The following is a 15,267-nucleotide window of genomic DNA, read 5'->3' on the forward strand; positions in this document are numbered from 1 at the left end:
CTCTGCCCGGGACGCTCAGCCGGCCACAGACAGTGTTCTGCAGTTTGAGGCTGGTGACCAGCTACACAGCCAGGTGGAAATGCACTTCTTTTCTCTCTCTCTCTTTTTTTTTGAGATTTATTTATTTGTGCATACAGAACTGGGGTACAGGCCAGAGGTGCAGATTCTCACCTCACAAATTGGAAAAACACAGGTCCAGCTGAAAACACACAGAGCCCCTGAGCAGGGCTCAGCCAAATGCACTTTGTTTACAGTCAGGACTCCCACCCCTTTCTTGTGCTCCCAGGACAGGCGTCCACTGCCCTGGGGCATCAGGCTTCTGTAACAGGAAAGCCCAAGAGGGAAAGGGAATTGTCACAATCCTAAAGAAGGGGTGCAGCTTTAGAGCTTTGGGGGACAGACCTGTAGACTGTACAGAGAAGACCAAAAACACAACTAAACCCCCCCCAAAAAAGCATTTTCAGCAACAGCCATCACCCCCAGGAGGCCCACAGACAACCTTAACGTACCCCACCTTCATTTTCAAGCACATTTTCTCTCTCGGTTCAAGTCTCAAAATTAGCCCCTCATAGCTCATAGAAAATGGTCCACTTCAATAAAACATCAAAAAGTTTTTCTTTAAAAACCAGTACGGAAAAGTGCAAACATAAATTTTACTAAACCAGTTGCAATGCTAGAAAGTCTGTGCATGTCTTCAATTTTAAGAGTAGTAAAGCTTCTTTCAGCCTATGTATTTCCAAACTCTCTGGACTGAGGGAAGTGACGCTGGGCCTCTGTTGGGGGACCAGCTGGCCCGCGCTGCGCAGAGCTCCATCAGCACCAGCCTCCCAGCCTCCTCTGCGCCCTTGCTCCTTCAGCACACAGGTCACACACATGATGAACAAGGAGAAAATGCTTCTCTACTCACATTTGTCCCTGGGGAAGGAAATGCAGGATTCGGCTGAACAAATGGCCTCGCATAGGGTGTTCCGAGATTCGAGGCATAATCTAAAGGAAAATTACACAAGCCAGGTAAAACCCAGTCAGATAATTTCCCTGCTAAAGTCACTATGAGGACATACGTGGAAGGGAAAAGGGAAAATTTCCTCTAACATACTGATCAGCAATGAGCAGGATTATACCTCTACGCACACAAACCAGCAAAGCGTTACGTGCAAAATATGTCAGAAAAAGTCAGAGAAGCCAGGAGGCCCAATGCAGCTAGTGTCTTGGGCTCTGTCTATTTTACAGGCTTGTCACAGGGCACCTCAGATGCATGGAGAGGCCATTTCAAGGTCCTGGCCTGCGGGGCGGGACTCACCTTCGGTCCCAGCGGGGTTGTAAATGGCCGTGCTGTTGGGAGTGGCATGCAGCGTCCCCTCTGCAGAACCCAGCAGACAGTGGACACCAGCACTGGAGGGGAGGAGGGAAAGCAGTCCTTGTTAAGTAAACAATTACCCTTCCCCTCCTGGACACAGACCCAAGGTAGTCAAAAACAGAGATTCAAACAAAACTTGTACGTTTGTTCATGGAGTTGAAGGCAGAAACAACTCAAACACAGATCAAAAGGTGAATGGGTAAACAAAAGGGGTTCCCTACAAAACTGGACTCTTTGGCCCCCGAAAGGATGTATATGCTACAAGGCCCAAGGATGGACCTTGAAAATTACTATGCTAAGTGAAAAAAGCCAGTCACAAAACAGATCGTAGTGTAGGTTCTATTGGCATGGAATGTCCAGAAGAGGCAAATCTATAGAGCTAGGAAGCAAATTAGTGGTTGCTAGCGACAGGGTGAGGAGGAGTGGAAGGAAGGGCAGGGACCCTGAGTGGGCATGAAGTTTCCTTTTGGGGTGATGCAAGGGGTCTGGAACTAGACCGTGGTAATGACTGCACAAACTGAGAGTGTGCTAAAAACACTAGTGAGTTCCACACCTTCTGATGGTCGAAATTGTGAATTTTATCACAATAAGAAAAGCTAGTTTTAAATTGTGGCAAATACAAATAATTTTAAAGATGCATCATCTTAGCCACTTTAAGGGGACCACACAGAGACAGTAAGCATATTTACGTTGAACAGCCACTCCATGTCCCTCCACGGAACTTTTTCATCTTGCAAAACTTAAAACTCTGCCCATTAAACAGCATCTTCCCTCTGTACCTGACCACCACATTCTACTTTCTTCTGCCTTTCTACATTGAACTACTCTAGGAACCTTGGGTAAATGAAATCACATGCCACTCATCCTTTTGTGACTAGCTTATTCACCATCAGGGTTTATCCATGTTGTAGCACAGGTGAGAAAGCCCTTCCTTTTTAAAGGCTGTCTAATATTCCGTGGTCTGTATAACCCACATTTCATTTATTTATTCATCTTTTGTGGATTTGGAGGTTACTTCCAGGTTTTGGTGATTGTGAATAAGAAAGGGACGGCTTTGTGAAGCTCATTTCCGAACACTTTATACCTCCTTCTGTTCTAGGTGAGGTGTCCTCTTCTCTATGTGGATTATGGCAGACCCCTCCCCACCAGTCATGGAGGTCTGCTCTCAACCCATTCCCTGTTTTCTCAGCACAGCAGCCAAGGTACTCTCCAGAGGACTCAGAACTCAGCACTGCTATGCTCAGTTCTCTGACTGCTCCAATCTCCACTTGCTCTTCAAGCAAAGATGCAGGTCCCCACGGGAGTCCACGCCCTCTGGATGTGAGCTCAGCCCAGTGCTCCACTCTGGCCACAGTAGCACTGTTTCAGCTTCCCAGGGTCAGGCTGAGGCGCTCACTTTACCAGGTGCACATGCCCTACATGCGGGCCAGCAGCAGGCTCCATCCACCCCTTCCCCGGGGGGCTGGCCATTCCCCATGCCACCACCCCCCCCTTATTTAAAATCCGGCTCTTTATGTTCAATCTCTCCTCTCTCTCTTGCTTGCTCTCTCGCTCCCATGTTTTCTGCTTAGCATTTATCACCAAAGTTACTATCTGATTCACTCATCTATTTTCCTTCTCATGGGCCCTCCTGCCTCCACTGTGTCAGCTCCCTGAGAACCAGGACTTTGCCTGTTTTCTGTTTTGTCCTCTGCTCTTTCCTGGCACCTAGAACAGAGGGCGCCACACCGCGGGGGCGCAATGAAGATCTATTAAGGCACAAAGGAACTGTTCTCCTGGCAGGCACTTACTTTTCAGAGAAGACCAGGCACTTCTGAGCGTGGAGTTTCCCTTTCACGTGCAGCTCCCAGTCCTAAGCCACAAGGAAAGAAAATGACCGAAGGAGCACTGGGCCCATGACACGGCGGGCTTCCCCAGCCAGGCAGGGTGCTCAGGACACCCAGAGGCCGGACCAACCCTGCAGACGCCTCGCCTCCCACATCCCTTGCCCAACTTCCTGCCCTGCACTCCGCTGCCTCCCACCCTGCCCTCACTCCTTCAGCTCACACAGCCCAGCCCATATGGGACGGGAGTCCGGGTCACAGTTCCATTCGCTGTCCCCTCGTCCCCTCGGGGAACCGTGGCCCCACCACACCGCCACCTTCTACGCCCTCCCTTCCCTCCAGGAAGACCCCGCCCAATTCTGTACCCAGGTGGAAGACTGTGGCAGGGGACTCATAGTGAGTTGCAAAGTCTTAGAAAAGGCTTGTGTGAAAGACAAACTCCTCTGTCACCTCTCGGTGCTGGCCAACCTCTCCTGAGCCTGGAGGTAAGGGGGTGCTTCGGCCCAGTGTTGGGGTGTCCTGTGGGATGGGGCTCAAGCAGAGGGGAGTGACAGCACATGGTGGCATGAGTGCCACTGACCAGGGACATTGGTGATCTCGCGGACCACTGAGAGGTGGGGGGGGTCACTGAGAGGTGGGGGGCAGGGCAGCCGGGCCCAGAAGGCACAGGCTGAGGGAGTCCCACCTATCGCCAACTCCCCGCTCTGCCACTCCCAGCTATGGGGCCCTGGACGAGCCATTTCACCTTTCCATCACACGGGAATCTTTTCTCTGAAACAGGAATGATAGCATACCTCCCTTGTAGCGCTAACGCTAACACACCAAAAGGAGTTAATGTGTGTTATCTATCATAATTATTATGCTGTGGAATTTCCCTGCACCATCAACACATTTGGGCAGGAAAGTGATAGCATAGAGGTCCCAAGTACTTTATAACGCTGGAAGGCATCCTGAGGTTTTATTTTCAGTCCAGAGAGGGGGAAGCTGAGGCCCTCTAGGGTAGAGTCAAGAATAACCCTCTTGCCTGACTGTTGATCCCTTTTGTACCCAAGACAACCTATCTCTTGAGGAACAGGGGCTCCCAGGTGCCCCACAGAGGAAAAGCCCCCCAGGAGGCAGACCCTCTGCCTCCAAAGAACCTTCTCTCTAACCCAGGCACCGCCACTCGACTCCCAGGGCCAAGGACGCACCTCCTCCTCTAGAAACAAGCCTGAGACTCTCTCACGTGCCTCCAAGCAAGGAACTGGCCTGGACGCATTTCTGAAATTCCTTTTGGTCCTAATGCCTATGATTTTAATCAAGGCACTTATGGCAAAATTCTGTTCCCAACCCCTCGTGAGACAGCTCCTGGCTCACGAGGTGACGGCCGGATTGTGGCGGCGCCCGGCCGGCTCCAGCTGTCCTGGATGACTCACCTTCAGATCAAACACCTTCTTGTCGCAGATGCTACAGACGTGGGGGAGGTGGAGGGGGGCCACCCCGTGGAAGTCATTCAGCTCGTGCGCCTGCAGGGGCCTCACAGACAGCATGCCCTGCTCCTCCTTGGCCCGCTGCCTGGCACCACTGAAACCCTGTTTGCTGTTGTTCTGCCGACCCCCTAAGGAAGGAGGGGTCCTGTCTGGGGTGGGCTCCTCGGGGTCGTACAGCTCATAGGGCTGGCTGGGGGGTGGAGGCCACAGGTTGGGGCCCGCGATAAGGTCAGCTTTGCTCTGGCCAGAGAAGCCATGGGGGCTCTCCCACGGGCTGTTTGCCCCCTGCAGCAGCGGACCCACCTCGCCTTTCATGCCCCCGGCCTGCTCAGCCACAAATCCGCCTGCCACGTGGGAGCCCCCTTGGGAGTTGGGGCCGTAGAAATCCTTGGGAAAGGCAGCCTGGCCGTCTTGTCCCGAATGGCTGTAGTGCCCCTCGTAGGTCACTCTGCCCGAGGTCGAGGCCGAGGCTGGCAGGAAGCTGGGCTGTCCCTCTGTTTCAGAGCTATAAGCCTGGCTGGAGTTGGCCTTGCCATAGTCATAGAACCCCGCTGCAGCAGGCGTGGGCCCAGTCTTGCCAATGCCCAGGATGACCGCTGGCTGGGCAGAGGTCTGAGGCATCACCCCGCTGAAAGGATGCATCACCATGGCACTGGGGGGCTGACTGGGGAGGCTCACAGAGGGCCCTGGGCCCCGGGTCTGGCCAGGGGGTGAGAAGGCAATGGCATTGGAGGGAAACCGGGCACTGGGTATGGTCGCAGCATGTTGGGGCACCCCGGTGTGGCTGTGGGGTGTGCTGATCACGGTCGGATGCCGGAGCTGGTTGAAGAGAGGCTGGGACATGGCCACTTTGGAGAGGACTTGGTTCAGGACCGTGGCAGCCGCGGTGTTGTTGGTGACAGCCGTCTGTGCCAACTTCAGCCGATGGAGGGTGAGCTGGGCTTGCAGTTGAGCCAGTTGGAGACTGGCTGGCGAGGGAAGCAGGGGGTTCGGGTTACTGACGGAGAACGGGGTCTTGTCCAGGAGTTTGGCGGCACTGCAGGAAGACAAAGGTCTAAATGCACAGCTGGTTTTCACAGAGGGGAGCAAGGGACTGTTGCTTATCTGTGACAACCCCCCCACACACACATACACATAAACCAGACCCATCTGCATGGGTTCCACACAGAAGTGAATCTGGAAAATCCTGTGCTCACATGTACACATCAATTCAAAATATGCTAGTGGAAAATTATTTTATGACAGAATATTCAATCGCTCTAGTCATCAAAAAGCTCTGAACTAAAACCATTAGAAATAAATATTCTCCTAGTGAAATAACAGTTAAGAAATGAACAGTACTCAGAGATGGGGAGATAAAGTGAAGAGCTCACAATGTGAATGATTATCCAAATTCATGCATCTTTGCTGAAAGGAAATCTGGTAATCTGCACTCAATGCAGCTGTACTCTTTGACCCAGTGATTCAATTCTGCAACTCTGTCCTAATAAAATGACCTAAAAGGCAAAAATCTGATGCCCAAAGATGTTTAAAAATACCACATTATTTAAAAGTCTGAAGTTCAAAAATTACAAATAGCCAATAATGGGGAGACAGCAAGGAAGGTTTTTAACTGAGTAAATTATGATGCAGCTCCATAATGGAATGCTAAGTAACCATTTACCACTGGCATTTAAATTTCTACTTGATTGTGGGCTATTAAAAACATTCACAAGAGTGTATCAATGCCAAGTTTATGACAGAAAACATTCTAGCACGGTAAATCCCCTTTGGAGATCTGCTCTCCCCATCTCCACTCCACCCCATCATTGCCAGATCTGGGGTGCAGGCCAGAAGCATGAGGCTGAAAGGTGAGAGGATTCATCAGAGATAGAGTGGGGAGCAGAACAGGCAGACTGACTGAAATACACTGCTGAGGGGAGCAGTGGGGATACAGGAGAGGTCTGCTGTGCCATGTGGGCCAGCTCCCTGGCGGGGATCAAACTTAGGCTGCAGTAGCTGCAGACAGCTTCATAGTGCTGAGACTTAACTCCTTGAACCACCCAAGAAAGCCCCCCAAGCACATTTTTTACCTGTCCCCATGTCACACCCCAAAACAAGAATCATTCTCCCTTCAGTCTTTTCTCAAATCCAACCTGCACAAGGAACGACCACAAGAATTGCAAGTGAAGCATCTGGTGTGACGTCACAGGCGGTACTGGCCCTCCCCAAACCTCCCGGCAGGAGCGCTCTGCCAAACCGCGACTCTCATGTCACCTCTGTTGGTTGGTTACAGAGTCTTCTGGATCAAAATTCAAGAGGCAGATCTAGGAAGGAGGCATTCTCTCCTGGAGAGTCTGGGTTATGGGATTACCATCAGAGCTCTTTTGTAACACCATATTTCCTGGGTCTTACACTCCCCTTCTGGGCAGGGGATGTCATCACATATGTTCAGATGTTGATGAACTGGAATTTCCACAACATTTTTTCCCAAAGATTTATTTATTTATGCATACAGAGCTGGGGTACCGGCCAGAGGTGTAGGAGTGGTGAGAGGATTCACCAGAGACAGAGTGGGGAGCAGAGCAGGCTGACTGCCGAAGTACACTGCTGAGGGAAGCAGCGGGCGGGTCAGGAGAGGTCTGCCACGCCATGTGGTCACCTCCGGGGCAGGCGGGGGTCGAACTCATGCTGAAGTGGCTTTAGTTTCTTAGTGCTGTGCTTTAACCCGCTGCGCCACCAGGGAGGGCCCTCCACGACATTTTAATGGGAAGAATGGGACTGTGCATTTGACTCTGGAATGACCTGGACAACTCAGGATGCCCGGCCAGCATGCCTCGGGTGGGCCTTGCCAAGCTGGGGCACTTTATACAGGCCTCCATGCTCATGGGCCCTGCACAATGCAAGTCTGATGATCAGACAGAGGGAGATGCTGGAGGAAGAGCCAGGCACGTGTGAGAACAGAGAGGAGCCTGGAGAGTGCCTGCATGCCACCTTCTCCCACCTCAGTGCTACCCTGAGGCAAGAGAGCTTCAAGGCTTAGGTCGGGCTCTGCCTTGGTCTGCAAGAATGGTGGACTCGGGTGAGGTGAGGAGGAAGAGAGAGGTAAGAGTCTCCCATTTATACCAGGCTACTTGGGACCAACCATATCCATTTGATGGCTCCCTCGCTTCTGTGATGTAAATTAATTTTCATTCCATTTTGCAAAACAATAACTGAAAGCTCAAAGAGCTATTGGGGAGCCTGCACAAGTGGGATGCAAACCCCAGCCAGGCTCAGGAAAGTGCACAGGAGATTGAGTCTGCATCTTCTCAGCTTCAAGTGCTGCTGCACGGCTGAGGCAGTGTTGTTGGGAGTGAGATCTCAGAACTTCAGACACAGCCATATTCAAATACGAGCACAAAACACTCCTCAGGGTCAGATGTAGTGACGCTGGGTTATTCTTTGTCGTTATGAGAAATCAGGAATTTGCTGAGTAATTAAAAAGGTGCTACCTCTGTTATGCTGAGGGCTGCAGTTCAAGACATTGGAGGCTCAGGAGTCAAGGTTGAAGGTGGTGCTAGAACTTTGCTCCTCAGGGTCATTGTGCTGGTCACAGTCCAGCCTGGGGGGCCTCTATGTGGCCCACACAGAAATCAGGGCAGCACTGAACTGGGAAGGCGCTAATTCTTGACACGGTCAGGGGTAGGAAGGGGAGAGGAGGATGGCCAAGAGCCTGATGATAGCTTTCTACTTGTGTAGCATTAAGTAGCTGAGATTTAGAAGCGCAATTAAGCTTAACTCAAAACCCTGCCCACACAGGCCCAGCCCTTCCCACCAGGTTTGTCCACAACCAAGTCTGTCCTTGCTAACAAGGTGATAATGAGGTGCCAAGTCGGTTTCCATGACAGGAGCAAGACAAGGTTGGTTTTGTTTTTCCCAGAGAAGTCAGCTGTATTTTCTAAAACTGTGTTCGGGGCTGCTGGGAGCGCTTGTTGGAGATGCCCTTTCACCTCTGACAGGACACGTGAGGAAGAACTGTCTTCCCAACTAAGAGAGCCAACCATGCTGGCTACTTGTTGGTTAGGCATGAAAAACAAGTGCTTTTCAAGTAAGACCCAGGTTACAGAAGTTTACTCGAGATCTAGCGTTAAGTCAAAAGGCTAACAAGGTTTTCTTCCCAACTTCTGCTTTGCCTAGTAAATTCTTACCGTCTCCAACTTTAATCAACCATGAGTAGAAGTGATTTCACCTGAATCACCCAAGCTAGATAACTCTTTTTCATAAAAGCCCATTGTATTAAGAGGAAAAGACACACCACTCTGTTTTTTAAGGTCTAAAATTCTTGGCCTATAGGAGTTAATAATAACCTAACATTCAGGCTCATGTTGCAATCATATTTATGAGCCCCACATGAGGGTAGGTGATCTCACACTCTGGAGACTGGAACTGACGCCACCCTCCTGTCTCCTCACTGCCTTCGTTTATCACTCGTATACCATTTAGTGCATTCTGTTGTGTGTTAAAGTAATTGTTTGTGTATCTTTCTGCTCCACTAGATGTAAGCTTCATAAGGGAAGGCAGCAAGCCTGAGATATTCTGGAATTTCCTTGGCACACTGTCTCCAGGTCAGCGGGCACTCAGTAACGGCCTTGAAGAGAATGAAGAGGGGGAGGCAATGGTCATGGTGATCAGATCCAGGCATTTTGAGGAGAAATGGTGCCTCTTTCGAAAGCAAATGGATAATCTCTATGGTAGGCTGAAAAATGCCTCCCCACACCCATACAGATATTCATGTCCTAATCCGCATAATCTATGAATATGTTCTCTTACAAGAGAAACTCTTACAAGTTGCAGATGTGATTAAATGATATTCCTGGATTGTATGGTCAGGTCTGATAACATCACTAGAGTCTTTATAAGTGGAGGCAAATGGATCAGAATCAGAGAGATGATATAAGGGTAGAATCAAAGGTCAGCGAGGAGAGGAGATGGCCCTCCTCCTTTGAAGAGGGAGAAAGGGGCCATGAGTCAAAGAAAGGCAGGGGCCCCCAGAAACTGGAACAGCCCAGGAAACATTTTAATCCAGAGCCTCTAAAAGTGAAAAACTGTTTAATACCTGGACTTCGGTTAAGTGAGACTGACCTTGGACTTCTGGCCTCTGGAACTGTCAGGTAAGAAATTTGTGTTGGTGTTCCTGCTAGAATAGTAGCAAAAAAATCTGATACCAACCACCGAGAAAATTAGATACAGAGGAGGCTTCCATTAGAGAAGCAGTGGTGGGTGTGGGTCTTGTTGGCTTGCACTCATACCCCTGCGCTCCTGGGGGAAGCACAGAACATCTGAGCAGGCATCTGAAGACTCTCTGTGACTATGCACAAGCCAGCAAAACCTAGAGTCCTCTTCCTTTTCAAAGTCAGCTTTCTTTAGTAGCCAGAGCAATGACAGTCTGGGAAAGCTCAGAATTACAGGCAAGATCAACTCATCTAAACACCTCAGTAGCAAAGAGCAAAGGATTTCCAAAGCTTGGCAGCGGTAAAACCTTAATGAGACCCTAGGATATGTAAACCAGCTTCTGGAGCCTCACAGAACAGCCATGTCTAACTAAAACCCAGCACTATTTCATTCCTGAATTATCATCTCGCCCATATTGATCTGTGGTCCTCCCCTCTGTTCAGAGAGATAGTAACTACTTTCGAGACACAAGGCACTCATTGATCAATGGGGAGATGTCAAGACAGGGTTCCCCTGAGCATCCCCACCCCCTGAGGTGACAGCAGAGGTAACAGCAGGAGGACTGTGTAGGAGCAGGTCCCATGCTTCTGCTACATCCTCTTTCTCCACACTCGTGCACTGCAGCACTGCCTGCAGCCCTAAAGTCAACCCACAGGCCTGGGAAGGGTAAGCTCACGGTGAGTTGCATCTCTGGGCTTCCAGGCCCAAAACAAGAATATCTATCATACAGCCACATGGAAGGCTGATCCACACGCAGAAAAAACTCAGCAGAATCATTCTGACTCACCCAGGCCTCTGCAAGTCTCAGTGTCTCCAGGGCTGACATCCATTGTTACAGAGAAGTCATAGTGCGTGATTACATAAAAGCCTTTGATTCCCTGCTTCCTTACAATGGTGTGTGGGGGATGTGTGGTGCGTGTGTGTGTGTGCATGTAATTAAAGCAGCATTTTTCAAGAGATTTAAAAATAAAATACAACAGCAAGGAGAACTATGGGGATTTAGGAGATGCAGATGAAAACTGTTTCTAATGGTTTAATTCCATAATGTCGACAGGATGGGCCACAGATTGCACCCGCCCAGGGGGCCCAACAGCTGTTCCAGCTGAATAATGCTTGTTATTTGTCCCAAAGCTGTTCACATTTTTTTCTGAGTCCCAAGCAGGATGCCATGTCGATTAATATCTGGGCACTAAGAAGGAGGCAAAGTTTCCATCCTGGGTTTGGACATTCGGCAAGATTTTTGGTGATGTGATTCAGCCTGTTGGGAAAGGAATAGAGAGAAAACACACTGCAGAGGGATCTGAAACACTGTCAGCTCGGCCAGCTCGGCCCTCGTGGGTTCGTCCCACCAGTGGGCCCAGGTGGATGGGCAAAGTTGCTAGACGGTGGGGACACTGAGACAGGAAAAGAGAAAGCTTCCGAGATTGCAGGAGACAGATTAACACTGGAGGTAAAGAACAGGCAGCAAAGTGCAGGGAGGAAGTGGTTTGAGGGTCAGGAGCTCTAGAGAAATACTGCAAGTGAAACACAGTGAAGAAATTCAAGGGCTGTGGCTGAACTCTGAAGAAAAACATGCTAGACCTTTGTTCCAACTACAGAAACGAAGATGTGTCTGCGCTAGCGAAGGTGCCTATTGGCTGAGCTGGGTCAGAGACCCACTTCTACTTGCTATTACTGGCTGTGGGATGGGCGGGGGGAGTTGTTTAATTTTTGCAACCCTCAGAACTTTCTCATGTGTGAAAGGGAAACAGTCACCTGCCTTCAAAGTGACCAGACCCAGCCAGTGCAAGCTCACTTGCATCCTTGGAGATCAGCTGATAGACACTGAGAGCCAGCAGAAGGGATGGGGGTTTGGAGGAAGCAGCCTCCAGAGGCTGAGAGCAATAGGTTGCAGAGTTAGTATCCACCTGGGTGTGGATATCAGCGTGTGCTTATAAGGTGGCATTTGGGCGTAAATATGTATCCTCTCTAGGCCTTCACTGAAGTATGGCTATATCTAAACTACAGGCTTGGTCTGAGAATTAAATGGCGGGGCGTTCCCAGAACACAGAGAGCAATCACTCAATCAAGGCAGTCGCCGGCCTCACCACTCCCATTCTCCTCCCATATATCCTACTCCCATCATCCCAGTCATCATCGTCAACATCGCGGTAGCGAGGTGGGTCTGCTAAGGCAGAGACAACACTTCCTTGGAGGAGACGGGTGACAGGAAATGCAGAGAGAGGTGAACATGGAGAGGAAGGGGGCAAAACTGAGGATGGGCACCTGCTGAGGGAGGAGGGAGCAGGACTTGAGGGGAACAGCATCTGTCAGGACCGAGACCAGGACTTGGCCTCCTATGCACAAAACAACACGATCGAACTTAGGGTAAACATCCTGGTTGAGAATGCAGCACACCTGAATCCCTTCCCCCACTCTCCTTCTCTTCCCGCTCAGCAAGTTTTGGTGCCAAAGAGATGACGATGGATCCCTCCCCTCAAACCCACTGGCCTTTAAGACATTAGACCATCAGACCACCCCTCGCCCGTACCTTCTGTGCCGCCCTCAAGTATATATATATGGCTGTTGTAAGAATAAAGCGCACTCGCACATGTCTCCGTTTTTGCCTTCTTCCTCGCGCTGTCTCTGGGGCTGTACCCCCTCGCCTTGCTGGTCAAGGCCCCCCACAAGCATCCAGGCAGCTGCTTGCTTGGTGAGCACAGAAGGTATCAAAGCCAGACGTAAGCGCTGTCCGAAGGCAATGAGAACGCAGCTGACGCACACATCGGCAGGCTTGTCCCTGGTGCTGTTCAACCATCCAGAAGCTGAAGCCTAGAAGCAGAGTCCCAGGCACCAATGGGCCCAAGCTGACCCCACGGGCCAATTCTACAATGAGCATGATTCCAATCGGGAATTTAGGTTCACTTCCAGTGCCACTCAGCTCCTTCCGGGCCAAGCCCTCTTTACTACTACGCCATGATACAAAGTGCAATGCCGGTGAGAGCTCATAACCGGGCAAGAGACTGCTGTGAAAGGCCGGTCGCACCTTCCTGGCGTGACCAAAGCAAACAAAGTGCAATGCTCAGGGAGGTCTTTGCTGGGTCTTGTCATCCTGGTGCCTCCTGGGAGCTGGATTTCTAGATCATAAATTCTTGGCACGATGGCCACATACTTAGAAGCTTGGTGAGCCTGAACCGCAAGGAGCAGTCCCCTCACGCCAGGCTTCACGGCTCCCGGCTCCCAAGGACATTGTCCCCGTTATCATGAGGCTAAAGGCCAAACTCTAAGGGACATCACAAATGCTCAGAGCAAGAAGAGGCCTCAGAGGACATTCAGTGAAACTTCATGCTAGAGAAGAAGGCACAAACCAGGGAAGCTAGCAAATGGTGCGAATCTCCCAGGTCCCACAGCTAGACCGAGGAGAGCTGAGAGGGGACCCAGGTCCCCTCAGGCCTCAGAGCTGAGGCAGGGGCTCAGCAGAGGGCCATGTCCCCATCCACCCTCACCAGCGAGTCTTCCCTGCGCTGGGGGAGGATCGAAATTGAACGCTTTGCAGACAGCGGGCCTCACAGTCACACAGAGCCACCAGCTTAGCACACATGGGCCTCTGACTAACTTCGAGATGACCGGTCAGTGCTGGCATTGCCCGTGTGATGATTCGCATCAGGACAGCACCTCCTGGGCTGATTCATGCCGCGGGGACAGCCCATCACCTCTTTTGTTTCATGGCGCGTCAGTTTGGGCATCCCCCTCATTGGGGACCTGATCTCTAGGACAGCCACGTGAGAAGCTACGTCACATGTGACCACTTCCAGTTTACATTGAGGCTGAGCCTCCCGAGGCCTCCAGAGAATAAGGATGTGGCTGGGGCTTGCACAAGGGCGTGTTTAATTTTAACCAGTATTCTGTTTACACTTTCATCAAAGGGAGTTTCCAAAACCAGATTCTTGGTCCAATTTCTTTGGATGTAACTTTTTTGGTTTGGGTTTTTTTTTTTTCTTTCTGTTTAAGGGTACTAAAATATAAAGCTTTGTCCTGTTTAAAAGATTTACTTTTATTTATTTATGCATATAAGAACTGAGGTGTAGGCCAGAGAGGCAGGGGGTGAGAGGATTTACCAAAGACAGAGTGGAGAGCAGAACAGGCAGAGGTAATGGAATCCACTGCTGAGGGGACCAGCAGGAGAGACAGGGGAGGTCTGTAGGACCATGTGGGGCAGCTCCCTGGCCAAGCTGCAGTGGCTGATGGTAACTTGATAGCACTGTGTCTTTAACCTCTGTGCCACCAAGAGGCCCAAAGCTTTGCCCCTTAATCTGTGGTTTTTCTCTCAAGTTGCCTAAGTAGGGTTTTCTCCTGATTTTATTGATATGTGGCTGACACATCACAGGTATAAGTTGAAGGTACACAGTGTAATGATGTGTGCACTACTGCAAAATGTGCAGCTAATGTATCCAGGACATGATTATTGAAGATTTATATATGTATGCATACAGAACTGGGGTACAGGTCAGAGGTGCAGGGGTGATGAGAAGATTCACCAAGGACAGAGCGGGGAGCAGAACAGGCCTACTGACGAAGTCCACTACTGAGGGGAGAGGCGGGCGGGTCAGGAGAGGTCTGCCGCGCCATGTGGGTCACCTTCGGGACGGAGATCGAACTCATGCAGAAGTGGCTTTAGCTTCTTAGTGCTGCGCCTTTAACCCATTGCACCACCAGGGAGGGCCACCAGGACATGATTTTAAACAACCTGTGGTATCAGATCACCAGTCTCTTGGTTTGGTCCATTGTACCCCAGACTACTTTCATCAGAGTAAATTCTCAGAATTGGGAGATGTGCTCGTGGCTAGCGGTTCTAGCTGCAAGGAGAGGCCCGCTTTTCCTGCTGGAGCTATTAAATGGCTCAAGATAGACAAAAAGAACAGGTAATCCAGTAAATGCAGAAAAAAGAATATTCTTAACCGGAGGCCCTCCCTGATAGCAAAAAGGGTTAAGGCATAGATTGCAAAGCTAGTTTGATCCTGGTCTGGAGGTGACCCATGTGACCCACAAGGTGCAGCATACCTCCTCTGACCCGCCCGCTGCTCCCCTCAGCAGTGTATACTTCGAACATGTGCCTGTTCTGCTCCCCACTCTGTCTCTGGTGAATCCTCTCACGTCTCTGCACCTCTGACCTGTACCCCAGTTCTGTATGAATATATAATCTTTAAATATATATATATACTCTTAACCAAAAAGATGTAAAGCAAAGAGAAAATTAATATCTACTTAACCAACTAGCCACTGAAAAGCATATATTAGTTTTTTTCTCCTTTCTCCCCATACTATTTTTCTTTAAAATATCTTTATATGATAGTTATAGGTGGTAATTTATTTTATTTTATTTTATTTTAAAGATTTTATTTATTTGTACATACAGAACTGGGGTATAGGCCAGAGTGTGCAGGGC

At 50.1% G+C, this 15,267-nt stretch overlaps 1 protein-coding gene across 1 annotated transcript in view; it reads right to left on the reverse strand.

Moving 5' to 3' along the window:
- Nucleotides 1–15,267, reverse strand: part of RBM20 (RNA binding motif protein 20) — a 165,970-nt gene that overhangs the window by 41,503 nt on the left and 109,200 nt on the right. Inside the window, exons 2-5 of the mRNA XM_012723402.1 lie at nucleotides 4,596–5,685; nucleotides 3,148–3,209; nucleotides 1,301–1,392; nucleotides 908–987 (exon numbers count right to left, since the gene is read on the reverse strand). Of these exons, the coding sequence (XP_012578856.1) occupies nucleotides 908–987; nucleotides 1,301–1,392; nucleotides 3,148–3,209; nucleotides 4,596–5,685 (1,324 nt within the window). The remainder of the gene's footprint in view (nucleotides 1–907; nucleotides 988–1,300; nucleotides 1,393–3,147; nucleotides 3,210–4,595; nucleotides 5,686–15,267) is intronic.

The sequence above is a fragment of the Condylura cristata genome, unplaced genomic scaffold (assembly GCF_000260355.1).
Source record: "Condylura cristata isolate star-nosed mole 26May11 unplaced genomic scaffold, ConCri1.0 scaffold00011, whole genome shotgun sequence".
Classification (NCBI taxonomy): Eukaryota; Metazoa; Chordata; class Mammalia; order Eulipotyphla; family Talpidae; genus Condylura; species Condylura cristata.